Source organism: Podarcis tiliguerta (assembly GCF_965153285.1).
Source record: "Podarcis tiliguerta genome assembly, chromosome: 12".
Classification (NCBI taxonomy): domain Eukaryota; kingdom Metazoa; phylum Chordata; class Lepidosauria; order Squamata; family Lacertidae; genus Podarcis; species Podarcis tiliguerta.
Window position 1 is genome coordinate 14,346,081 of NC_139545.1, and position 27,511 is coordinate 14,373,591.

General features: G+C 42.7%; 2 protein-coding genes across 11 annotated transcripts in view; one reads left to right on the forward strand and one right to left on the reverse strand.

The window, feature by feature from the left end:
- LOC310660469 (uncharacterized protein) overlaps positions 1 to 5,365 on the forward strand; it is a 34,081-nt gene extending 28,716 nt beyond the window's left edge. For all 5 annotated transcript variants that reach the window (XR_014503393.1, XM_083405267.1, XM_083405268.1 and 2 more), the window contains 3 exons: positions 1,115 to 1,289; positions 2,985 to 3,623; positions 4,877 to 5,365. Coding sequence is in view for 4 of the 5 variants with exons in the window: in XM_083405267.1 (XP_083261393.1) it covers positions 1,115 to 1,181 (67 nt within the window). In the remaining variant the exon portion in view is untranslated. The remainder of the gene's footprint in view (positions 1 to 1,114; positions 1,290 to 2,984; positions 3,624 to 4,876) is intronic.
- The window catches only part of NEK11 (NIMA related kinase 11), an 85,291-nt gene that overhangs the window by 31,382 nt on the left and 26,398 nt on the right, over positions 1 to 27,511 (reverse strand). For all 6 annotated transcript variants that reach the window (XR_014503349.1, XM_083404926.1, XM_083404925.1 and 3 more), the window contains exons 3-12: positions 19,824 to 19,989; positions 19,172 to 19,290; positions 17,200 to 17,264; positions 15,225 to 15,351; positions 13,977 to 14,126; positions 13,803 to 13,881; positions 12,707 to 12,792; positions 9,925 to 10,044; positions 6,958 to 7,051; positions 5,419 to 5,557 (exon numbers count right to left, since the gene is read on the reverse strand). Coding sequence is in view for 5 of the 6 variants with exons in the window: in XM_083404926.1 (XP_083261052.1) it covers positions 5,419 to 5,557; positions 6,958 to 7,051; positions 9,925 to 10,044; positions 12,707 to 12,792; positions 13,803 to 13,881; positions 13,977 to 14,126; positions 15,225 to 15,351; positions 17,200 to 17,264; positions 19,172 to 19,290; positions 19,824 to 19,989 (1,145 nt within the window). In the remaining variant the exon portion in view is untranslated. The remainder of the gene's footprint in view (positions 1 to 5,418; positions 5,558 to 6,957; positions 7,052 to 9,924; positions 10,045 to 12,706; positions 12,793 to 13,802; positions 13,882 to 13,976; positions 14,127 to 15,224; positions 15,352 to 17,199; positions 17,265 to 19,171; positions 19,291 to 19,823; positions 19,990 to 27,511) is intronic.

A 27,511-nucleotide genomic window follows, 5' to 3' on the forward strand; every position in this document is an offset into this window, starting at 1 on the left:
AGACAGCCTTATCTCTTTAATAGAATATAATGTGAATTTACGGTATCCATAAAATCCATCATAATTAAAATTCCTATCTTCAGTATAATACACCAATACATTAAAAATTAGCATCATCCGTTCAGTTTATTCTACACCAGTATCTCAGATAAAGCAAATCTACCCTTGAGTTAATTAACATTTAATTTTCCTCCCATTCAGCCCTGTCCTTAACAATATCACCCTTTATGTTAGGGCTAACACTTGCCAGAAAGTCTCTTTCTTGTAACTGGGCCCTCTCAGTCTCTACTCTGTTCGGTCCTCTGCCTAGGAGACTGCTCCACCAGTGCAGTCTTTTTGCTGGGAAGATGTATTTTGTTCCATGCCTCTCTTTTCAAGGCTGCTGCTATGCAACTGGTCCCTGTAGGAGCAAGACCTCTCCTTCAGCTTAGCTGGATCTCCTTGCTTCTCAGCCATGCTTGTTGTTTTTCTCTAGGATTAGTCAGGACACTTGCGAAGCAGAAGCCAGTGGCATTCCATTATAAAAACTTTTTTTTTTCTAATTTTGAACCATACTAGAAGGGTTCTATGAAACCCAGGGTGATAAGTGGACTTCACTCAAGGACAATCTATGGATAACCTGAAGAGATCTGTATTTTACACATGTGTTCATGGAAGATTCATTCTGGGGATTTACTGGAGATGATTGTACAGCTCTTGCGATGGACACAATTAGTATCAGTATTGCTGTGCCTATTTGGGGGAAATTAGCAAGACCCAACAAATGCCGATCTGAATGAATATAAAGTGTTCATTCACAAAAAAATTGTGGCTATAATATGCAGATAGGTGTAGATATGCCTTGTATAGGAGGGTGCTTGGGAACAAGACAGGATGCTATGGAGGGCTAAATGCAAATGACAGGGGTATGGATTAATGTGAGGGTTGGGCAGTGAGATTAGAGAGCCATCAATCAACACCCAGGAAACTGGTTTTTAGGCCCAAGAGGTAACAATGTGCATGAAGGGAGATTAGTTCAGTTCAAATATACATTTTATTCCTTTAGCAAAACTCACAAATTAGTCATACAGCTTTGTTTTAAATCGCCTTTTATTTAAATCTCCTTGTTTGACAGATGCACATTTTCAAGGGAAAAGTTAAAGATCAGCATTATAATTTTAAACTTAAGAACAAGCACTTAGAAGTCGTGTATTTGTTGATTAACTACCCATTTCAGCTTGGGGTGATGGACCTGGAGAGGAACAAGGATACCGGATACTGGGTTGAAGCCTGAACGCAATGTGACAAATGTGAGTAACACACCACTCTGAACTGCCCATTAATTCTGTATCTTTCAAGCACTGATCACAATGATAAATGAAAACCCTAGCAGGGAGTTTTAAGACCTCTGTGTTGATGTCTCTAGACCATAACTTTCTAATACACCGGGAGATGAGTGGAAAAAAAGAAGCCTATTAGTCCTATATATTATAACTTAGATACAGGTGGTGAACATTCTAGGCTTGTCCAATTGATGCACGATAGCTGACGCACAGGTCCTTTTGGACCTGGATGATGGCAGAACGGGGGCGGAGCAGAGCAAGACGGGGTATAACTGGGCAGGGCACACTTTGAATGCCCCACCAACGCACACAGGGAGCCAAGAAGGGAACCCTGTGTGAAATGGTCACCGCCTTATGTAAGAGCGACCAATTTGCCCTGCTGTTCTGATTCCACTCTTATATATGCCTTCTCTTATGTTCTAAACAGTCCCAATTTCCATTCCATATCCATCTCTTTTGTTTCCTGATTTTCATTTTACACTCTCTCCTGCCTGGACATAGTTTCTAGAATGCAACTTCCTCCCACACAGATTTTCTCTCTTGATACTGTAAAAGAACAAGTTGGCTGGCGATGCTTGGCTTACAGTGTCACACGTATTTGCCTTCTCTTTAAAGATAGTGACTCCAGCAGATTTTAAAGTCCTACTAGTCAATATTAAGCTTTACGTGTATGCACTAAAGAGTCTCTCTCTCTGTGCATGTGTAGGGTAGAGAGGTGCCCACAGATAGGGAATACACTATGTATTCCTGATGCATTGCTTTTCCTAGGCAGGTACAGCCCAATGAATATATTATATTCCACGCAAATGAGCAATGGAAGTTTCTATCTGCTCTAGAAAAAAGCTACCTGATTAACATTTTAAGCCATGCTTGTTTTTAATATGCTGTAATGGGGGTCGCCAACCCAGCACCCACAAAAGGCTTTCATTGGAGCTTTTATTTCAAAACAACAACAACAGTAAGTCTCTAGTCCTCCTACAAAAAAAGTTTGAAGTAAAATGTGCAAGTACCCTTTAGGTTTTATATTGATCTGCCCAGCCCACAATCAGCACTACTGAGATCAACTATCACGTACCTCTTCCCATCCCAGAACTGTTTACATTATCTTATTAATTGTGTGCGCATTTATATGAGATTTCTATCTTACATTTTGATTAAATGAGGTCCATGATGATTTACAACAAATTAAAATCCAAAATTAAAGCAGCCTCTGTTCCTCTGGCTGGCAGCAGAAGCCTTCCTAGGGATGCTCCAGAATTTGCTATGGTTCACATTTTTAAGTGACCCAACTTGATTCACACTTCCCAGACTCATACTCAGATCAGAACACACCTTTCCCAATTTTGTGACACAGTTCTCAGTTAAAAAAATGTATAAAAATGTATCTTGGAACAAAAGCAAAAAACAATGAGGCGGAGAAGAAAAATTCAGAGACCAAATTAAGAAACGGAAGAGGTAGCACATCTGAATTTTGAATTAGTGGTCTCTGCTGCTGTTAATGGCAGACTTCTCATACATTTCTTCAGTTAAGAAACTGTCATTTAATGAAGCATTTTCTTTTGACTTAATCTAAGTAGTACCAACCATGTTAACATCCTGGGTGTTACACCACGCAGTTATTTACTGAATCAACAGCTCATGGAAATTCAATTTAAATATCAGGTCTTTTGAGAAAATACCCATCGTGGTTGCAGAGTACATTGCTGCTCATTGTGCCATCAGTTTAAAAAAAAAAATAGAGCACGGTTATAAAATCACAGCCCTGAATCCAACAGCTTCTCAGCCTTGACAGGTAGGTATTTTAGCTATTCATTTTCTCTTACTGGGAAACAGCTGCTTTTGGAACACAGATGCCCAGCTTCTGCAGGAGCTGAAGGCTAATACCTGTCACATGGATCAAGAAATGCAGCTTCAAAATAAAGGGATTTATTCTGTTTGTTGTTCAGTTATATCTTGCAGATTTTAGGTGGCTTAAACTAAAATATCAATAGCATTATAAAGCTATTAGATGAACCCAATATTAAAATCACAGTTAATCATCTCTACACAGACTAAACCAAACAATGAAATCCTCAGTACAAAGAGCATGTAATCAAGAGAAATGAATAAAACTATATGAATTTAAACCAGCCAACCTAATCCTTACAATTCTGCTGTAATAATACAAAAATGTGTTACATTTTATTCAGAAACCCCACGGGCTGATACTGAGACATACTTCAAATCTTAAAATTTACCTGCATGGAAAACTTTTCCAGGTAAGAGAACTACAGTCTGAAGTGACCCCGTCACACACATACCGTATTTTTCGCCCCATAGGACGCACCGGCCCATAGGATGCACCAAGTTTTTTGGGGGGGAAATAAAGAAAAAAAAATTTATTTCCCCCCCCCAGGCGCTTGTGGGGCCGGCAGTGGGGAGAAGCGCTCTTCTCCCCACCGCCCGCCTGCAGACCAGGTCCGGGGACAGTGGGAAGACGCGCTGCGCCTCCCAGCTGTCTCCGGAGCTTGCGGGGCAGGCAGCAGGGAGAAGCGCTCTTCTCCCCACCGCCGGCCTGCAGACCAGGTCCGGGGACAGTGGGAAGACGTGCTGCGCCTCCCCGCTGTCCCCGGAGCTTGTGGGGCAGGCAGCGTGGAGAAGCGCTCTTCTGCCCACTGCCCGCCTGCAGACCAGGTCCGGGGACAACGGGAAGACGCGCTGCGCCTCCCCGCTGTCCCCGGAGCTTGTGCGGCAGGCAGCGTGGAGAAGCGCTCTTCTCCCCACCGCCCGCCTGCAGACCAGGTCCGGGGACAGTGGGAAGACGCGCTGCGCCTCCCTGTTGTCCCCGGAGCTTGCGGGGCAGGCAGTGGGGAGAAGCGCTCTTCTCCCCACCGCCCGCCTGCAGACCAGGTCCGGGGACAGTGGGAAGACGCACTGCGCCTCCCTGCTGTCCCCGGAGCTTGCGAGGCAGGCAGTGGGGAGAAGCGCTCTTCTCCCAACCGCCTGCCTGCAGACCAGGTCCGGGGACAGTGGGAAGACGCGCTGCGCCTCCCCGTTGTCCCCGGAGCTTGCGGGGCAGGCGGCGGGGAGAAGCGCTCTTCTCCCCACTGCCCGCCTGCAGACCAGGTCCGGGGACAATGGGAAGACGTGCTGCGCCTCCCCGCTGTCCCCGGAGCTTGTGGGGCAGGCAGCGGGGAGAAGCGCTCTTCTCCCCACCGCCCGCCTGCAGACCAGGTCCGGAGACAGTGGGAAGACGTGCTGCGCCTCCCCGCTGTCCCCGGAGCTTGTGGGGCTGGCGGCAGGGAGAAGCACGCGTCTCCCCGCCGTCAGCCTCCAAACCACATCAGGAGACAGTGGGATGGCAGCGTTCCGCCTCCCCGCTGCCCCCCGATCTTGTGGGGCTGGCGCTGCGGCTCTCCTGAAGCCTGGAGAGCGAGAGGGGTCGGTGCGCACCGACCCCTCTCGCTCTCCAGGCTTCAGCGAAAGCCTGCATTCGCCCCATAGGACGCACACACATTTCCCCTTCATTTTTGGAGGGGAAAAAGTCCGTCCTATAGGGCGAAAAATACGGTAAGTAGACTTTTATAAAGAGAGAGAATGCTCAAGCATGCAGCTCCTTAACTGATGGAATTTGTTGTTCAAGCTAAGTGCTTTAATACAGTTAATGTAAATTGTGACTGATTCATAAACATTATCATGGAACTTTCTTCTGGTTTACTGGTATAGTGTTTAACTAGGAACATGTCATAACCTTGATGAAGCCATGCAAAACTTCTCCTCTGCTTTTACAGTTTGGCCCAAACCAAAGAATTTCTGGCAATATAAGCATTAGATACTTAACGCACTAGTCAATTTTCCTAGGCTGTCTCCTCTGAACAGTTGCAATTTTTGTCATATTGATCTCTTATGGACTCTCTTAAATGGAGGGTGCAAAGGTAACATACATCATTGTACAGAGAAAATGCATACAGTTTCTGATCACTTTAAAATCAAGTTTTGATTTTCCAACCTTTTTAAAAGACTAAACAGACACCCTGCCCCCGACCGAAACATCTTATGTCTCATCTAGCTTTAACTAGATGAGGAATTAACACAGCATATAATATCAATCTCTTACCGCGCTCCACAGGATCAGACATACAGAGTCTGCCTGTTGTATCACTGTCACTTTGATCCTCACATCCTATGGACAGATAGTTCAACGTAGTGACTGGCTGAGATTTAATCAGATGCTCTGCTGTCTGTTCATCAGGTTCCTTATTTGAAATGAGACAGTAAATCATAAGTGGTCACAATGAAACATATTCTGAATGGAGTAACAGCTGGAATTCACATATTTTTTTGTAATTATTATTATTATATATGCATGTGTATGAACAGGGTACTGGCAGCAGGCTGGGTTAGTGCCAGCTTTCTGTATATACCGTATTTTTCGCACCATAGGGTGCACCGGACCATAGGGCGCACCCAGTTTTTAGGGGGGGGGGAAATCAAGAAAAAAAATATTTCCCCCCCCCCAGCCCCAAAGAGCAGCGTACAGGCTGCGCACAACCTCTCCCTGCCGGAGGGGTTGCGCGCAGCTATGGAGGAAGCCAAGGCAGAGAGCAGGATGGATCCCGCTCGCTGTTTTGGCTTCCTCTTTAGCCCAGCGCAACTTCTCCTTGCCAGGAGACACTCCGCAGGGCTAAAAAATCCATAGCCCCGTGCAGCCTCTCCTTGCTGGAGGGGTTGCGCGCAGCTATGGAGGAAGCCAAGGCAGAGAGCGGGATGGATCCCGCTCGCTGTTTTGGCTTCCTCTTTAGCCCAGCGCAACCTCTCCTTGCCAGGAGACACTGCGCAGGGCTAAAAAATTCATAGCCCCGTGCAGCCTCTCCTTGCCGGGAGACGCTGCGCAGGGCTTTCCTGGCTTTACTGGGAGGTGGGGGGATTCCCTCACCTCTCCCAAAAGCCCGCAGAAGCCACGCAACCCCTTTAAAGAGATAGCGGCTTCTCCTGGCTTTCCTGGGAAGTGGGGGAATTCCCTCACCTCTCACAAAAGCCCTCAGAAGCCGTGCAACCCCTTTAAAGAGATTGCGGCTTCTCCTGGCTTTTCTGGGAGGTGGGAGAAGGGACTGATGCGGCCAGTCAGTCCCTTCTCCCTCCTGTGGAAAAGCCTGCAAGAGTGCACGGAGCTTGTGTGTGGCTCTAGGGGGCTTTTCCCGCCTGCCTCCCCCCTGCATTCGCTCCATAGGACACACACACATTTTCCCTTGCTTTTTAGGAGGAAAAAAGTGTGTCCTATGGTGTGAAAAATACGGTATATTTTGCAGCACTATCAATTGAAGTTGCATATTTTCACCAGTTTGGGATAGTTTTAAGTATGCGGGCTACATTAATTGGAATCTTATTTCAATATCCAGCCTCTATTGACTTTTTGTGAGTCACAGACATTGCTATTTTTCTAGAAAAAGAGATGCCAGAACTCGCCATGAACACCTCCCTTGTTTTCTTAGAATGGCAATAGCACCCACCTGAGAGCTCCTAGAACTGAATTCTGGTGAGTTCCAGCTGAAAAAAAAGCCCTAGTCACAGAGAGCTAAGGATAAGTAGAGAAGACAGGGGGAGAAAACACTGATGTTTGAGTTTTAGAAAATATAAGCAAAGGCCAGAAACTTACATGAAGCACATCTATATTCACACGGTGGAAGTTACGGGATCTAAGCTCCTGCATTCTCTTGAGATTCTCTTGATATTTTTCTTCAGCCAACTGCCTGAAAAGAATGACAATACCTGTAATTCTACATCACAAATGGTAACTGAGCTAAGTACTTTCTAGCGACTTCCTTCAGCGTGATTCCTTCAAGCAAAAGGATTACAACTGGTATGAGAAATGAATATTAATGCTTCATACTTGCAGAGGGAAGAAGCTTCTCAAACTGGGCAGACATCTTGCAACTTTAAGGGGTGACAAGACAGGAAAGTCACCTTGCACTGACTTCCTTCTGCAAGTGGTTCTTAGGATCAAACCCAAAGTAAATCTAGCTCTAAGGCAGCCTTCCTCCACCTTGATCCTCAGATGCTGCTAGACTGCAACTCCCATCATTCCTCATCACTGGCCATGATGGTTGGGAACAATGGAAATAGTAGTCCAACAGCAACTGAGGACCCAGGATGGGGAAGACTGCTCTAAAGGAACACTAATATAAATAAAAGAGAGTAGTAATTCTAATCATTCTATTTTCATACAATGGCAGACCCAGCACCCTGATATATTTCGGACCCTCCAAGTGTCTCTATTTTCCAGGGACAGTCCGGGATTTACAGAAGCCATCCTGGTTTCTGATTTGATCCCAGAATGTCCTGCTTTTCCTTAGGGCATCCCTATTTTCATTGGAGAAATGTTGGAAGGTATGATATTTAGGTATCTGTGTCATCAGCACTTCCAAATACATGAGAAACCTTTACCGTATTTTTTGCACCATAGGACGCACCGGACAATAGGACGCACCTTGTTTTAGAGGGGTGGCGAACAAGAAAAAAAAATTCTCCCCCTCTCTGCCCAGTGCCCCTTCAGCGAAGCGGCAGGAGGCGCTGCGCAGAGAGGCGGAGAATTTCCCCCCTCTTGTTTTCCCGCTCTAAAACAAGGTGCCGTTTAAGGTGCATTCAGGCGGCTACCTTGGAAGCCTGGAGAGCGAGAGGGGTCAGTGCACACCGACCCCTCTTGCTCTCCAGGCTTCAGCAACCTGCTCTTTGGGGCTGGCGGGGGGAAGCCCACCACCAGCCCCAAAGAGCAGGTCAGAGAGCAGCGGAAAGGCGCAGCGGAGAGGCTGCTGCCATAGCTGCGCGTCACCTCTGCAGCCGGGAGAGGGTCGCGGGGTGCTTCTTTAGCCCCGTGCGCGCTCTCCCGGCTGGAGAGGTGACGGGCGGCTATAGAGGCTCCTGCCATAGCTCCGGCTGGAGAGGTGACGGGCGGCGATAGAGGTTCCTGCCATAGCTGCACGTCACCTCTCCAGCCCGGAGAGGGTCGCGGGGTGCTGCTTTAGCCCCGTGCGCACTCTCCCGGCTGGAGAGGTGACGGGCGGTTATAGAGGTTCCTGCCATAGCTGCGCGTGACTTCTCCAGCCCGGAGAGGGTCGGGGGTGCTGCTTTAGCCCCGCGCGCACTCTCCCGGCTGAAGAGATGGCGCACGGCTGAAGAGGTTCCTGCCATAGCTGCGCGTCACCTCTCCAGCCGGGAGAGGGTCGCGGGGGGCTGCTTTAGCCCCGTGCGCGCTCTCCCGGCTGCAGAAGTGATGGGCGGCTAAAGAGGTTCCTGCCATAGCTGCGCGTCACCTCTCCAGCCGGGAGAGGGTCGCGGGGCTATGGCGTCTTCGCTCCATAGGACGCACACACATTTCCCCTTCATTTCTGAAGGGGGAAAAGTGCATCCTATAGAGCGAAAAATACGGTATATATAGACAGGCACAGAGAATGAAGTCACAACAAAGCAACAACTGTCGAAAAACAGTGAGGACAAAATTGTTCTGGGGGCAAGCAAATGGCTCTCTAGTAACTGTGGGCAGTATGTCAGAGTGATCAGAAGAACCACAGATATCTTAAGAAAGGGATTAAGGGGGAAATGACAAGGAGTTTGGAGAGTGCTTCACTCTATATTCTGTTTCTCCTCCACAAATAGCTGTTACAGTTTGGGGGGAGCAAGGATCCCCTAAATTCCTACATGCCAGATCCACCCCATAACTCCTGGATTTAGTAAAAGTTAGAATTAATCAAGGTTTGATTAAACTGTGCCAAACACTGCTGGATTCAGCTTATATTAACAAGCCTGGCCAACCAGGTATAGCTAGCTGAGTGCGGGGACATTGGAGGAACATGAAGATAGATCACGGAATTCAATGCCACACAGCAAGGGGAGTGGAGCCCCCTCCTCCAGCTGTGTGTTAGTGGGCAGAGACAAAAGGGTTTGAAAAAGGTTTAGGAGTTCAGTTTGGCATGATGTATGAGAGCAGGAAGGTAAGTTTGTAGTTCGCAAGCTGCACAGAAAGGGGGGGTCAGAGCACCATGTGGACTGACAGGCTGTAAAAGGGGCAGAGAGCATGGCTTTTGGCTGTTTGGGACCCAGGACTCCTGCATCTACTGTATAGGAGAAACAGGAGGCCCTCTTGCTCTAAACCAGGCATAGGCAAACTCCGGCCTTCCAGATGTTTGGGACTACAATTCCCATCATCCCTAGCTAACAGGACCAGTGGTCAGGGATGATGGGAATTGTAGTCCCAAACATCTGGAGGGCCGGAGTTTGCCTATGCCTGCTCTAAACTCCCTCCCCATGTAAACCATATATAATAAAGATACCACAATCTCCGCTGTGCCTCATTTCCAAATGACCCACAGACCTTAGGTAAGTGCCTGGACCCCTGGAATCTCACAACACTCAGAGTTTGGGGTGGTGTGTAACATAGTGTTGGATAAAGCAGTTGCATCTCTTCCTGTACATCAAGGAATGTCCAAATCTCCAATTCGGGGGGGGGGGGGGCATTTAGGAGGCTGGCATGAAGATTGTGGATAGCAGATCACAGAGCCTTTCTGGAAACAAACTAAATGCTTCCCAAACAAATGGAGGCTAACATAACGCTGTGCTAAGTTCTTACTTCAGCTTCTGCGCTGTCTCGTCCGCAATGCTCAGCTTTCGCAGTCTCATTCGTTCACGCGGTGTCATTTTCTGCACTTCAGAGAGGGCCCTCAGAGTTTGTAGATGTACTTTTTTCTGCCTGAAGAGAGATGGGTTAGAACTGATACAAATGTGTGTGGACATTTGCTTTCAAAAATTCAAATGAATAGTCGTGGGCCTGAAAAGCCGAAAACAGGACCAGCCCCAAGACATTTTGATGCGTAATGGAAAAAACAAGATGACAATTCCCCCCCCCCCCCATTCCAGGAACAAAAACTGACCAAACTGGCACAGGGTCAGGAAGAGGTTGTGGGGTGAAGCTGGGCTGGCCCAGGACCTGCTGAATCCTAAACTGGTGCAGCTACCAACAGTGGGTTATGCCAACCTTCCACTGCAGCCAATACAAGTAGAGGAATTCTGAATTAATCAGTTACTGCACTCCTCTATTAAGCTCTTCTGGTACCCGCAAGGAATTGGGATGCTCCCTAACTTTATCTGAATCCAACCACTCTCATAAGATTAATGGACAAGATTTAGCAAAGATATATTTCCAAAAGTCTCATTTCAAAATAAATACTTTTGAAGTCTGAAATAAAAATAAAATAAAATTCTGAATGGTGCCTTGTTTCTTTTGTGCATAGATTTGTTTCTACTCTATTCTGTCAATGATAGGTTTCAGTTATTTACATTTTACTGCACTCTCAACAGTTGGAAAAATGCAGTTAAGATGCACAGAACATTAGCATGAGAAAGCTCTAACTGCATTAATTTCAATACCACACTCGTTTTATAATTAAATTATGTAAACTTAGACCTTTGAACTCACTTCATTGGACATGAGTAATATTCATTATTTCCTTGAAAAAGAACAAAGGAATACTCCTTGTGTTTTAATAATAGAATCAAAAATGGAAAGGCGTATTAGTGATCACACTGTCTCGGCTGACTTCATTATCCCGTGTACCATAAATAAGGGTACTAGCTTGCCAATGACTGCGAAGCTCATACTGCAGTATTTCATTATTTTCAAACGTACAATAAGGGCATTAGTAAACAGCCCTCCTTAATGAGAATGAGCTGAAACTAGAGCAGATAGATATAATCTATTTTAATTAAAACCCTTTATGGTAAAAAGCCAGCCCTTCTAAAAGGTCCTAGTTCTACAAAAGCTTCCGATTGCATCCTGTCTGAGAGCACTCCATCTCTGCTGAATCCCACAAATTATGTACCAACCCTTCTGAGTACAGGGGGAAAGCCTTGGTAGCACCGATTGTCTTCCATCAACTTGGCTTGGGGCCCAGTTGTGCCCATAGTTGTCCAGGCATAACCAAACTTCTGTGGTCTATGCAATGGTAAGCTGTAGGCTAGATTAGTGCAACACATTAGATGTGGGGCTATATCTGAAGGCAGTTCAGAAACTTCAGCTGGTGTAGAATTCAGCAGCCAAGTTGCTCATTGGGGCAAGATGGTTTAAGCATGTTATACCAATCCTGGCCCGAATGTACTGGCTGCCAATTAGTTCCCATGCCCAATTCAAAGCTTAAACAGCTCAGGGCCGCAATACCTCAAGGACTGCCTTCCCATATGAGCCAACCTGGACCCTGCAATCATTATCTGAGGCCCTTCTGCCTGTATTAGAAAGTAAACTGATACTATGTTAAGATGACATACATCTCCTTGCAGTTTAGTGAGATATAAAAATCAAGATTTCTAAGCTGAACAATGCTTTCCTTCTTTGTTGACTTTACCCATCTCAAAGAAACATACAGAAATGCACTATCTAAGTATAATAAACATTGATTATGGCAGACAAGAGAACAGCAAAGAAAGTAATTTCCCCAGCAGTGACTGTAACAGCAGTTGATTAATGTAATAGAGCAGCAGTAACCGCAGGGAAAGAAGGGAAGTAGATCCAATAGAAACCAAAAGGGGTAAGAATTTAATTACCAGCTTTGAAATTTCTATTCATCATTATACCATTGTGTTCTGCTATTGTTCCTATTAAATCAGCTTAATACACGAATTATGTAAAACAGAGTATGCTATTTACATTGGCTGAAAATAATACACACAATTATCCTTTGTACAGTAATTGGAAATCAGCATCTTACACACCAGCACAATAAATGGTGCTGTTAATGCCTGCAGGATTTTGAGAAGAACTTTGATGGGGAAAGGGTGTGTGTGTGTGTGTGTGTGTACACGTGTATACACAGACACATGTTGAATTTGTGTTGAATCTATTTCATTTTTCAGTCTAATCTAATCATTTAGATCTAATCTAGTCTAATCATTTTTAATCTAGTCTAATCTAATCTAATCATTTAATCTAGTCTAATCATTTTTCAGTTTACTGCAAGGCAAAAGTAGACAACCCTTTTAAATTAGTAAGAAGTTTACATTTTCATAAGGTTGGGGCACTTGGAATACAAATGGTTACCTAAAAAAATGTGCACAATTCTTTTCTCCAAATAACCAGTGAACTGTTAGCAATTGACATCACAACCTTATCCAAATCTACCCAGAAGTAAGTCGCACTGAGTTCAGTGAGGATTGTTCCTAGGTAGGTGTAAAGTGAATCTAAGATTGAATAACTCATCTATTTTTTGCTCCTCTTACATAGCCAATACACTACTACCCTTCAGATTACAACCCCCATCAGCATTGCCTGCGGCCTAGGATGTTGGGAGTTGTGGTCCACAAGATCTGGAGGGCACCATGTTAGCTACTCCTGTCGTTCCCCCAAATAATTCCATACTCACACAACGTTAATGATATGAGCGGCTTCTTCCTGAGAATTAAGCGCTGGGTCCTTCAGAGTCATATTTGTGAATTTACACTTCATGTTCTACAAGAGACAATAAAGCAGCCGTAATTGCAACCATTTATTTTTATTACCGTGAAGTGTTCAGTGCCTTTTTGCTACTTTTACAAAACCCGCGGAGTGTGTTCCATTTTATCAGGCTGCTTCAGCCAAATTGACCAATTTAGGCATCCATTTATGGAGTCTCAGGACTCAGCAAATAAAACGTTTTAAGTGTGTTGTAAAGTGCAATATGCAAATGCGAATCTAGATGGCAATGGTGAGCTATGGCAAATTCAACATATTTTTCAAAAAATTCTTTTTTTAAAAAAGTGTTTTCCCAGCGTTTTATATATGTGTGTAGATTCCACCTCAGTCTAATTGTGAGAACAGAAGCGAAAGTCACATCAGAGGTACAGTGTACCAAAATTAAACTTGGTTACAAATCATCCTGTACCCTTTCCTTCTGGGTGCTACAAGACAAAGATAAAGGGCAAATGGAAAGCACACCATTTTGGCTCCTTTGGTTTTTGAAGTGCCTGCACCAGCAGGAAAAAAATATTGGGTTACACCCAGACTAAGTAAGTTGAATACAATTCTATTATTCTATGACTTTGATAGGAACTGCAGAGTTGGAAGTGATGCTGAGAGTCGTCTAGTCCAGCCCCTGCAATGCAGGAATCCCAGTTAAAGCATCCATGGCAGATGGCCATCCCACCTCTGCATAAAATCCTCCAAGGAAGGAGAGTCCACAGCCGCCTCAGGGAGACTGTTCCACTGTCAAATAGTGAGTCTACTCTGAGTAATAGTGGGCACCACCACCTGTTATGCTGACTCTAACAACATGAAATGAAATATATATCCTTCCCCATTTGAACACAAAATGCTCTGTTCAGTATCTTATACAGAATGACTTGGATTTAAGTCCCATATTTCAGTGGTACATCTGTGGAAATAGACTTGTGACTGTTTATTTGGTCCTTCATAGGGTTCATTCTTTTCAATGTGGGTGACGATTTCAACTATTGAGTCTACTGTCATTTCATTTCAAATACCTGTAATTGATCACGAACGTATGGAATCCTTAAAATCTCTGCAGCGGATGGCCTCTGTGAAGGATCCTTGCTCAGCATGCTGAAATATTAATGATATGAAATGAAATCTATTCTCATGCAAACTATAAAACCGCTGTGGGTGAAACCAGCTTGAAACAAAAACAAAAAACCCACCTGTGCAGCAAGGTATTAAGTTCCCTTGGATAGATTGCTGGCAGAGATGGTGCTTCACCTTCCACAATTTTTAAAACAATGGACAAAAAATTGTGACCATTAAATGCATGATCCAAACAGCACATCTCATACAAAACGCATCCTAGGGACCTGAAAGGAAAATAAATGAAATGAAAGCAATTCAAGGACAAGAAAATTCTAAATTCAGCGTCTGGTGAGTGCTTGCAATGTTGCTGCACTTTAATCCTGGTCATACAAAACTATGAGCCCCTTTCTATTGAAAATGAAACACACTTTTATCTCAGTGAAAAGCCTGTTCTTCCATTTCCACAGGGTTCATAACATATAATGTAAGTAATATAAAAGAACAGAAGGTCATAAAGTGTTGCAGGACAGGATTAATCTTGGGTGTGTGGGTGGAGAGACTGTTTGCAAACGTGTAGGCAAAGCAGGCTGAAGACAGAGCCATTTGGGTACCTCCCAGTTTTTGCCCCTGTTTAAAAATGTTTTCTTAAAATAAGAACAATAAGAGGAAGAATGAATATAAAAATAAAACTAATAGGGTATGTGAAACCAACTGCGGGAAACTGTGATTTTACAGGATATAGGCTCTGAAGCCTACCAAGTGAAGGGATGAGGGAAGGAGAGAACATGTAAGTACATTTGAAATATTATGTGGCTGATTTTTTTTATTTTTGCAGGAAGTTTTTAGAAAACTGTTAGAAAATAATAGTTCAAATTATCAAACCCCCAGGAAGTGAGGATCCGATGAAAAACCAGGTGCTGGGGCTATGGCAAGGCTGCTTTAAATCCCCTGGGAGTGGACCTAAAGGAAGCCTACCTGCATTGTCAGGCCTGCCCCCAGGCCAATTTGAAGGCAGGCTTGAATCCGAAATGCCAGCCGGTGAGATGAACTTGAAGCTGCCCTCATCAGCTGGGCAGTCCCTGGCACCAGGGCCCCCGTTGGGTGAGGGTGCCAGGAGGCATTGCCAGCCCGCAACGCAGCCGCACTCAAAGGATAAGCGGACATGTCCTTGAATACATTTATTTTTGCAATAGATACATTTCAGCAACATGGAAGCATATTTATACAAATAATTTCATTTCTCCAGAGAAAGGAGATATAAGCACACAACCTAAGCAGAAAGTGACCTAGAAGCCAGTGCTGTCTCCAGCACAGTGCTGTCTCCAGCATGATCACTACGATTAAATGAAAGATTCACGTGAAACAGAACGCTGCTTGCTTACCAGATATCTGATTTTGTGTCGTAACCCTGGTGTTGCAGAGCCTCGGGACTCATGTAGAAAGGCGTCCCAGTAAAAGTAGTTGCTAAATCACAGGATCCCATCAAGAGACGAGAAACACCAAAGTCCCCTTGAAAAATATTTTGAAATATAGTTATATTCTAGCCTATTTTAATTAAATGTGCAGCTCAGAGAGTTCATAGGCATGGGCAAATCTTCTCACTTTTGGTTCTCTCTATCTCTCATGTTACCATCCTTAAGATCAGTCCTGCACACTTCCACATCAGTTTGCAATTTATTTCTTTTTACAATGAAGTCCTCATAAAAATCAATCAGCATTTTAGGGCAATCCCCCCCCCCCGTAAATATAGTACATTTTCCAAAGCAATTTCCCTAATATAATGTATCATTGTATATTATTTTCAGTAATATATGCTTTATGCCACTTTATCCTAGCATATTCCTTTCCATACACATTACTTGGCTAGAGAACTGCATTGCAAAATTCAGAGAACTGCCAATTTGGATGATTTTGGCTGCTGAGTGGCAGTCATTATCTAGGGTTAATTTTTCTGTTATGCTAGCATAGTGGGCACTATGCACCTTAGGAATAAAGAAATATGTATAAGCAAATTGTAAAAAAGCTGTATTCACATATGCTGTTGTTACATGATTATGTGCACCTGAGTAGTTGCAAGTGCGACCCAGTTCACACAAACCATGGCTTAGTGCAGATGCACAAATGTGCAGGTTCCTAGAGATCATAGCTGCTTTGCTCTTCCTCCGGCCCCGCTGCTGCTGTGCTGCTGTGAGCTAAGCCATGGCCTGGTTTAGCATGTTGACCAAACCTGATCTTGCGGTTTGTTTCACTCTAAACTAGGCTTCCTCAGACTCGGCCCTCCAGATGTTTTTGGTCTACAACTCCCATGAACCCTAGCTAGCAGGACCAGTAGTCAGGGATGATGGGAATTGTAGTCTCAAAAACAGCTGGAGGGCTGAGTTTGAGGAAGCCTGCTCTAAACCATGAGCTATAACCAAGGTTTATTCTATGGTTTAACATTCATGGTTTGTCTGGAGGGAGATAACCCACAAGCCTGGGTTTGGACAACATGCTAAGCCAAACCATGGCTTAGCTCACAGCAACCCAGCAGGAGGAGGACAGGAAGAGGAGCAAAAGAGCTGTGATCTCATTTCCAGGAGCCTGCAAATTTGCGCTAAGCCATATTTTGGCTTAGCGTTATGTGCGAATTGAACCTATGAGAAGTAACTGTTGAATGCACACTGGATCCAACTATACAGTACAAAATTTCATGCAGCCAGAAATCATTTCTATGGCACACAGACAAACCACATGACACTTATTTAATGGGGCAGAGGTTTCACTGGCCTGTATGAGGAGCAATAAGGCTGCACCCCTCCACTGATCTCTCAATGCCTAACTACATCCAACATCTGCATTAGCATTCATATGCAATGCTCTGTTACACACAGGCATTGTACAGATATAACCAGACAAAGATAAACTTTCAGAAACTTCTGAATAGCATAGGCATCATTATGTCATATATTTATCATTTTAAAAAATATGGGCTGCGACAGAAAAAAGTGGACTGCAACAGAAAAGTACCATTTTTAAAATTGAAAGAGAGGCATAGATAAGGAGGGGGGAACCCACTCCCTGTCCCAAGAATCAGTGAAGCTCTCATACCAGGTATACTTGGCCAGGAGAAATGCTTTGGAAGACGGGAGCAGGTTCTGAACTCCCTGCACCCAACAACTTTGGCTACTGGCTGGGGTCCCATCTGACATCTGCCCTGGGCCCATTTTTGCTGGTGCTCTACTGAGTGCTAGGACAGCTTGGAGTCTCTGTTTAAGTTTCCTGAAATGTCCTGGAGCACCCCCAATGCAGCATCATTCCATGGCACTGTGCAAGCGGAAACGTTACGCAATAATAAAATCACATTGAAAAACATCTTACCAATTTTAAGAAGGCTGTTTTTCAAAAAAATATTCTTCGCTTTCAAATCTCTGTGAAGTATTCGCCTGAATATGAAGAGAAATGAAACTATTTTAGCAGGATGAAAAAGTTAAAAGCACATCTTACAGTCTTTTAGACTATTGTGAAATGTACTCTTTGCTCCTAATCACCTAACTTTGAAGTGCAAATGACACTGAGCACTTTGAGCATAATTCCAAGCAAACATGTATAGCACTGAGCAGCATGTCAAATTTACTTCCAAATATTGGTCACCAGAAACCCCTACAAGAAAGTGTGTCTAACATGAATGAATGAATGAATTTATTATTTCGGTCACAGACCAGTTCCAGCCCACACACAATATCAAGGAAGTCATAAAACACGATAGGGATACATTTGAATTTGCAATTAAGTATAGCAGGGACAATAGAGATATAGCAACAGTTTAAAAACATATAAATTAAAACTTAGTCACCAAAATATAACCTAAAATTATCATTTAAGGCCTTAATCATTATGATAGCACAGCCTGTTCCCTAAGTTTTATGGCAATCGCACAGAATTTGGCTACCCTTAACATGATCTCAGGATCCTTGTCCTCTACCAGGGATTTTAGACATTGAAGTTCGGATTCATTTGGAGATTTTTGCATAGCAGGGGTAATAAATCCCAAGCATATTCCATACAAAATCAAACAGAAACTACATTTTAATCATAGTTTGAGAAGAAAGACTGCTCCTGTGAAAACTGTGAATGAAAAGATCTATATACACATTTAACATGTGCAGTAGTATCTTCTTTGCTGCCAATCACCATAATCTACCAATTTCATACAGGGATTAATCACAATGGAGCAGCAGATAAAAATGCAGCCCTTTGCCATTACGGATCTGTTTCCACTGAAATTAACAGGACAGCCCACAAATGCAATAGCTTTGTGAGCCCTAGTTAATAGAGATTGGAGTTTGCTATAGCACAACATGTAGTGGAGACAAGCAGACGGAACACAAGTCTGAAAAGTTTTGTGTGTGTGTGTGTGTATGTGATAGGGTTCCAACTTCTGATTTAGCATGGAGCACTGTCAGAAAGAATAATCAGGGCCCAGAGGAGACACAGGAACAATGGAGACTGTAAGAGGCTGTGATATTTACTACTTTCACGGCAGATCCTAAACCCCAGAAGAACATGATACTCCTGAATCTTTGTTGCTCTGGGAACTTCTCTCTCTCTCTCTCTCTCTCTCTCTCTGTGTGAATAATTCAGATTTTAAAACTGCCCATCTGCTCTTCAGCAGTATACCCTCTTTTTAGTTGGCTCACTGAATGGCTGCAAATATGGCCCAAGCCATTTAGGGCTCATAGTCAATGCTAGCACCTTGAGTTGCACATATAATAGCATTTCTATGCTTTCTCTGATAACAGTGTGCACCAAGAAATCCAAGACCTGAAATGTACATATTAATTATTAAAGATGCTCGCAATTAAAAATGGATGATGCAATAAAAAAATGAATATGGGAAAATAAAATTGTTGAGTTGGCAGCATGTGACCGGGATAGTACTATTAAATAGTGGTCACCTTGAAACCATCAAAAGGTGTTTAAAAATTCATTGCTTCAGTCACTAAAGAATTAAACAATCATTTTTAGAAAATTTAGTGGTTCACATGATCAAAAGTATCTTTTAAAATAACCCATGGGGATTTAAATATTTTCTTGCCCTGTTTTGCAAGAATGATGATGGTGTTGAGAATTCTGGGAACAGTAATACTCTGTGTGGAACTTAAAAGTCAAACCTTGAAAAATATACTCCCATCCATCACACTTTAATAGTCCTATTCCAGGCGGTGGAAGAGAATTTTATATCAAAGGTAAGTAAAGGCTAGTCAGCAAGTTTTAATTTTCACTTTAATATTAGCAACCAAGAGGTGCAAAATGTGCTCGTTTATAACCATTTCAAAGCAAATGACTGTACCTTTCATGCATGTAGTTGACTCCAAGTAACAACTGTATAAACCATTCTACTATTTGGCTTTCAGGAAATACTTTGCCAGCTTCTTTGTACTGCTGAATGTTAAAGTCGAGGTCTCGACCCTGAAATGCAGGAGCAAATTTACAATCAGAAACATTAAATTGCAACTACATTAAAATTAATGGGTGGGAACTGCCATCAACCTGAACAGAGCTAAGATCCCTCCAGTTTGATGAAAAATGCTTCAGGGCTGAAGCTGTGGTTACTACATGTTTCTGTAATAGTTTTAATAACACAGATGTTCTATGCAAATCATAATATTATCATGAAAGCTTTCCTTTTAAGTCTAAGGCCAAAAAACCAAACCAAACCAAACCAAAAACCACAAAATATGTGGTGCTAATTATTATGAGGTTGCCAAGGTTCTTATGCCAAGCCAATAATGATTGTATTGTGAACCCTTGCTTCCTAACCTGTGGGTTTTTGCAGGTAACCAGCATATCCATGATAGAGATGGCACTATCCTGGTGTGCAGAAGACCATCATGAAAGCTACAACATGTAAAAACCCACCACCAAATGATTTCGATGCAATATTACATTTCCCCATCCACTTTTTAGGAATATACATTCAGCAGAAGTAAATGAAGTCCCACCTCACAGTATTCAGTGATGATGCAAAAACTCTCTCCTTCTACAAAGCTGGTATAAAATTTGACAATGGCTGGGTGGTCTAGCCTGGACAGCAATTGCGCTTCTAGATTTGCCTCAACTGTTTCGTTAGGCTTGATGTCTCCCACGGATATCTCTTTCAAAACTTTCCTGTTGATAGAAAAAGAGAAGGAAAACATAATGTGGATTGCTTTCACACTAGCCCTTTTCCCTGGGATTGCTATTTTTCGTTCATGTGCTTTTCACAGAGGATACCCTTGCTGTCAGATTCTCTACAATACATTTCTTCCATGCTTTGAATTGCGATAATTTCTTAAACAATAGAATACCTGTCTGAACAGGCAATGTACTATCAAGCCCTTTCTGGGGTCTTGTGCGTTTAATTTAAAGTTTATGGTTTGAAGGTCCTATCAGTTTTATCACTTTTGTCAGTTTCTGACTTCAGAAACACAGGAAGCTGCCTTATGATGAGTCAGATCATTGGCTCATCCAGCTTAAAATTGTCTAGACTGAGTTTTGTGAAGGATTGTGGAAATTATATGATTCCCCACCCCCCACTATGGCAGTAAAACCAGCAATTGTTATTATTCTCCATACATGAAATAAATTCATTAACAAGAAAAACTGGATTTTTAAGGACTCAATCAAAGTTTAAGTTGCTAATTCTGAGCAGTGAGAATAAATGCTTACTGGAGAGAACCTGTAATATGCTAAGGAGATTAACTGCTAAGGAGCAGCAGAATTCTTATCAAGGCAGATGAAAATATGGACTTAGAAGAATTTGTGGAAAGAAGTACAGTGGTACCTCGGGTTAAGTACTTAATTCGTTCCGGAGGTCCGTTCTTAACCTGAAACTGTTCTTAACCTGAAGCACCACTATAGCTAATGGGGCTTCCTTCTGCTGCTGCGCCGCCGGAGCACGATTTCTGTTCTCATCCTGAAGCAAAGTTCTTAACCTGAAGCACTATTTCTGGGTTAGCGGAGTCTGTAACCTGAAGCATATGTAACCTGAGGTACCACAGTAGAGATGCATATGGCAGGTAGCTCTTTCAGGAATTATATGCCTTAATCTTCAGGAAAGCTTTTTAAAAATTTTGTTCAGATGATACTTTACTCCAAAAAGACTGAAACATATATATCCCAGGGTAGGTAACAAATACTTGAGATGTGGGAAGATAGTAGACATACTGCATGCTTGGAGGGTGGGGAAGGGATGTACGTTTATTAACAGGTTCTGGGAATTAGTTTGGAGAGTATTAAGGAAATGACAAATTATTTTGCTTCGTTACATCAAAAAGAAAAGAAAAGAAGTAAACCAAGAGGATGAAGAGCTGCTTATTTATTTACTTAAGGCTCCCAGAATAGCAATTTGCTAAAAGCGGAAACAAAGTGTATCTTCAAAATAGAAAAGGTTGCCAAGCTAGTAAATGTTTTATTGAAAAGTGCTCATTGTTTTTGCAAATGCACAGCTTAATGTGAGTTCTGTAACAGATAATCAGAAACATTTACTATGTTTCTCTTGAATAAAGCACACATGATTTTTTTAAAGAACCAACTCAGAAATAAATATATATATTTCCTGTGCAAACATTATTGATGGTTTGTTACTTATTTAATGAAAGGGCAGACAAAGAGCCAACCAAAATTTCTGCTAAGTAGAAGTTTAGCAAAAGAACTGCAAACTACAATTTCCCTATGTATTTTAATCAGGCAAATAATCATAACATAAAGGATAATGCTGCTTTATATCATAGTCTGATGAGTTTATGTATGAAATATTATACTGTACTAGGGTTTTAGAACAGCAAAGCAATATATTTTCAATATTTTAAATCAATCAAAAGGTAAATTTCAGCTCAAGTTGTATGATGAGATCATTTCATATTTTAAACGCCGCTCAGTTATACAATCACAGCAACAGAAATAATAAAGGAAGCACAAATTATTTGTTTTGAAAAAATGAATTCTCATAAATCCCTGTAAGGTATTTCCTTACAAACATCACACATCAGTTACCCAGTAACAGAGCATACATTTTCTTTCTTTTTATGCATACAACTTGCCTAAAACCCTTCTGGAAATCTTATAATAAAACATGGAATTCGCTTGTCTACATCGTTGCAGACTTGCTCAGCGCTGTTAAAATAGGTAATATCTACAGCAATCTTCTCATCTTTGACTTGACACCATGACATTTCTTATTCCTGCTCACAGATCATGTCACTAAACTGTCAAACAGAATGAGTCTTCTTTAAATATCACTTAATACAAGATCTTTATGCACCAAAAGACAGCAATGAAAACCTGACGCACCAGGACAACTTGTCACCTAATTCACTCAAGTGATTTGGATGCTGCCATCACCTGTCAAACAACATGACAAATGTTTATCTTATTAAAATTCTATCGCAGGATAGCAAATCAAGAGTCTGTACACTTATAAATTAGCCCACAGTTTTCTGCTCCACAATGGTACTTCAATGCCAAACTGACAGCTTGTACTATCACCAACTGGAAAAAGCATTGTTATGGTATCAGAATTGTAGTTACTTATACATGCAATCTGGGACAGATGGCATAGATAGTTTTATGGGGTAGCTTACTTCTGTTGTGTCTTGAAGCAGTAGAATGTCCCAAATACTTGTACTGTCTCAGGAGAACACTTTTCAATCTGGTTCCCTGGACCATTTTTTGCCTGTAAAGCCACACAGAACATTTTTACTGTTTACACTAATCAGAAACTAAGACATAAGACAGTTGTTGAGGGTCTTTTCTTCTAATTCAGTGCATCGTGGAGTGTCTCCCAATAAAGCCATGTGTGGCATATTGCTTGAAAACTGTGTGGAATTTTTTTTTACTACTTCAGTTGGTAAACATTGGTCACATCTGCACTATACATTTAAAACACTCCTATACTACTTTAATTGACACCACTTCTCCCAGAGAATCCTGGGAACTGTAGTCTGTTAAGGATGCTGACCTCATCAAGCTAAAATTCCCAGCATCCTTAACAAACTACAGTTCCCAGGATTCTCCCTATCTGTTAAAGTGACACAAGAGTGCTTTAAATAAATGGTGCAGGTGTGACAGTTGCCCAAGGCAAAAAAAAGGGGGGGACCCTGCCCAGTTTGTAAAAATCAGTTCCTTTTCTTGGGATTTTTCCCCCAGGTGCTTTTGTTTCCCCTTGAGGTGCTTTAGTTTACAGAAATAAAACTGTAAATGTTAAGTGTCTAAAAACTGCAGATGTTGTTCACTACCTACCACATACGTAGGTGACAATAAATTCTGCAATTGAAAGTGCACCTAGTTCAACTCTGTTTTTACATCTGAAGTTAAATATTAGTGGTTTCATTTATTTATTAAAACATTCACAGGCTGCCTCTTTTAATAATCACAAGAATAGAAAAACATATTATAACCAAAGTCCTCCATCCGTTAATAAAGCCAGCAGTAATGAAAGCACACATTCAGCCCAGAAGTAAAATACAATTTGTAACTATAACTGCAAAATATCATCAGCAAGAAAAAACATCAGATAATACGAATAGGAAGGACAGAACAGCTTTCAAGTGTGAGAAATCATGTTAGATCTTATGGAGCACAAGAGATCTTACCTGAAATCAATGGGAATCTCACCCCTAAGTCAGCACCACTTCTCTGCTACTGACAGAGGTGGCAGAGCGGCTGGTGTGAGTGGCAGGGATTCTGGCACTGGCGGCAGCTGCAGGGCAGTAGGGCACTTCTCGTTTCGCCTCAAGCAGCAAAACAGGATGTCCCGTCCCTCATAGTGAAGGATGTAATTATTCTGCTAAGGTCCAAAAACCATCTTTGGCCAAGGGAGAAGACAACTGATCAATGTAAAGTATGGACACCAGACCTGAAATCCAAGCCAGCCAACCAGGCTTTACTTGGGTTTGAGTTTGCAGAGACTTTGACTTGGCATAGATCTTTTTAAAATGAGCTTCAGCACCACTGAAACATCTTCTAACATTTTGCTGAACAAATACTGGGACTTTGTGGCACTTGGTAGCAACAAATGCTGGTACATACTATGTTCAATGCATTTTCGAGTAAGAAGCAAATTGCTTCTCAGAAAAGACTGTGTGTGGTGTGTATGCACACACCCTTCAATAGCCTTCCAAATATGAGCATGACTAAAACCAGGAAGCACCAACAACTAGTGTGGGGGCATGAGCAGATTAGACTTCGGTACATGTAAATACATTTGGTGAAACTGGGTTCCTCGCATGACGCCCCAGCGCCAGACCCTGGGGCAAGGAAGGAGGAAAGGCAGCAGCAGCACCACTGCGCCTCTGCTGGGCTCCAGCGCACGAGCAAGCTGCAGAGACAGCTTTCTTGCATGGTGGCAACACTTGCCGTGCCCCAGGCACCCGCAGCCTACACTATGCTGCTGCAGTGTGGATTTGTCCCCTCTTTGGGGGGACGCTATTGTACTCTATTGAGTAAGTGAGGATTGTTCCTACTTCAGTAAAGGAGGTCTAGGGACCAGCACAGTTTTCCTACATTGCAGAGGGTGAGATGCATTCTATAGTCATGGCTAAGCACTCTACACACCCTTTCTCTTTTTCTTGGGGTGTTATGCTACTGATTTATTATTTGCTTGACTAAATAAAAAACAAACCTTGTAATGCAGCTCTGCTTTGAGATCTGGAATTGTCTGAAACAGTGGAAATACAAAAGGACAGAATGCTGTCGATCACTGTCAAACTCATCTCTGCAGCCAGAAGTGATGGGCAGTTAGCGCAATAAAAATCAGAGATCAAACTAATAGGAAAGGAAGGGCAAAAAGGAAGCCGAGAATGCTCCAAGAGAATGCTCCCTTAAGATAAATGGCATCTGGCCTATATAAGCAGTACACTGCATCTGCCCCTGCCTCAAAGCTCAGAAGACTGCGCGGAGCGTATGCTAATATCCCAGGGAGAGACAGTCATTGCCAAGTTCTATCTGCAGCAAACTCTGCCAGTGAGGTTCCTTAGAGGGTCTTCCATCCACAGACTCACCCAGGACTCCTGCCTTGGTTCATTTGAAAGCTCTATTTAAATGAATGTAGAACACACAGTTCTTTTAAAGACACAAGGGTATTATTTAATAAAACAGCGAGCACTGCTGCTACCTACGATGTGTTGCAAAATAACTGAAGGGCTTTAAACTCTCACTGTCACATGCAACAGATGATTGTATAGCCAACCTTTTAACCATCCTGCAAGCAAGCTAACATTCAGCCCCAGTTTACAGCAAGGGTGCCAAACACAAAGCAGATAAGGTATCCAAACACAATAGGAGGAAATTCTTTATCAAAAGAAATGTTTAATGTGTCTTGGCAAACACTGCTTGGGGAATCTTTTCTATTACACCCCTTAGCAAACTTAGGTGAGCTGTTGTAGAATAATGATCCCAAGCCATTCTTATCAAGAAGTATTAAGCCCTTTCTTCAATAAAGAGCTTCCTAGAAAATGTCTAGTCAACCTGATGTGATGTGGGATTGACAGTGAAGTGGGATTGAGGATTGGAGTAATCATTCTGTGATATTATGGCAGTGGACAAAGCTGTATTCTAACTTTTGAATTAATTTTTTTTAGGAAATGTGCTGAGAACCATATCTACTGTAAAGCCATCTTTTTTTTAATCTTGGATTTTTCTATGATTGCTATGGATCCTATTTGTGTGCCATCAAACCTAAAGCTTTAGAGCAGTAGACCCTGCACAAGTCATTGATACAACCTGGGATGCCTTACTGTGCAGTCCTGGTTAGGCACTGTGACCCATAATTGAAAGCACCGGTAGCTCTCCAGAAAAGTACAAGTACCCCAGGAAAGTCAGCTGTGTTGAAGTACATAGTGGATGCTTTTCAGACAAGATGGATGAGCAAAATCTAGCCGAGGCTGAACCACCTAGAGATCTCAGCTGTGGGAACCAGGGGCACCGAAGCAGTGGCGGATCCAGTAAATAAATTGATGGAGGAATAATCCAACAAAGATTATCAGGGTACTGAAGCATCTTCCCTATGTGAGAAGGGTGCAGAGTTTATAGGGGAAGGCACTGTGGAGGATTATAAAACGTTTCAACTTTCAAATGACATGGAGAAACGTAAATAGAGGTTTTTCTCCCGCTCTAGTCAAAATAAAACTTGGGTTCATGACATCCAGTGAAACTGGAGATTCGGGACAGATGAAAGGAAGTACTTCAGTACTGCAGAAATTTATTTACAGACTCTCCTTCCTTGGAGGTTTTTAAGCAGAGGTTGGATGGCCATCTGCCACGGATGCTTTAACTGAGATTCCCGCATTGCAGGAGGCTGGACAAGATGACCCTTGGGGTCCCTTCCAACTCTACAATTTTATGATTCAATAAGATGTGGTGAAGGCTGCTAACTTAGGTGGCAATAAAGAGGGATTTGACAAATTCATGATGGCTATCTGTGGCTATGAGTTGTAATGGCTATATGCTACTTTCAGGATCAGAAATGAGCAAAACTACACTGAATGCCAGCTACTGGGGAACAACAGCAGGGGATGGGTACAGCTTTCATGTGCTGTATCTGTTTGGCTACTGTGGGAAAGGGGACTAGATTAGCTTTTTGTTTGATTTTCCAGGGCTCTTCTTCTCATTCTATGCTCTTCTGAGATACAAAAAAATCATAAATTCTGGTATAGAGGCTCTTAAGTGGGACCACCTGAGCAGAGCTCCAATTTTAAAGATTTCCAGAAGTCTGCTGTTTTCCTCCATTTGCAAAGGTAGATTAGCGGACAAGGACTTATGCTAATATTGTGGGAGCCAGCAATGCTGACACATTATTTGGCAGTGTTTTCTATTATTCAGAGTGTAGAATGTTGCGGAAATAATAAATTAACTGCCAAGTCAAATGTAAATTTGCTACATGATTGCCAATCAATATGTAGGAACAGAAAGTCCATTTAAAAATGGATTGCAATTGGCCTTGCTTGGGTAAGGAGATTAATCATCAGAGGATGTCTGAGGGCATATGCTATAAATTTAAAAGAAGACTGATGCATTAATGGGGGTGGGGGTGGGAGGGAGCAGTGACATAAATGATGAATTCTGGTTATTATGGGAAAGACTAGTTTTTCATTCAAAAGAAAACAGATTTATGAGGGATTAATGTGGGAGAGGTGGGTAGGAATCAAATATTTTTGTCTTGATTAAGCAACCTTGATGAATGCATGCTATGGTTTCATCATATTACACAGGCAGAAAACTCCTATCCCTGTTGGGCCGGATAAGATAAATCCCCTTGGCCAGCAAAAACCAGTAAGCTGGTGCAGTGAATTCAAACACACATTGCAGTACCACTGCACTGGTCATAAACCACCATTTGCAAAAACACACACACTAGATTGGCAGCACTATGAAGAGGAGAGGAATGTTTGGAGTTTGGGCAGGGCAGGGAGGAGCTGGCATCCTATGTTCACTCGGGTCTGGCGTTTCTGCCCCTCTGATGCCAGTGTAACATCAGGCCAGTGAGAGGCAGTGTGGGTAACAACACACCCACTGACTCGCTGAACCTTCACCTTCATGCACTTGTTTGAGCACAAGATTCCAACAAGCAGCACAGCACCTAGAGTATATAAATCCCTGCAGCAAAAGAACATACCATAGTTCACTTATCTAGATGTGTGACATGGGGCTGTAT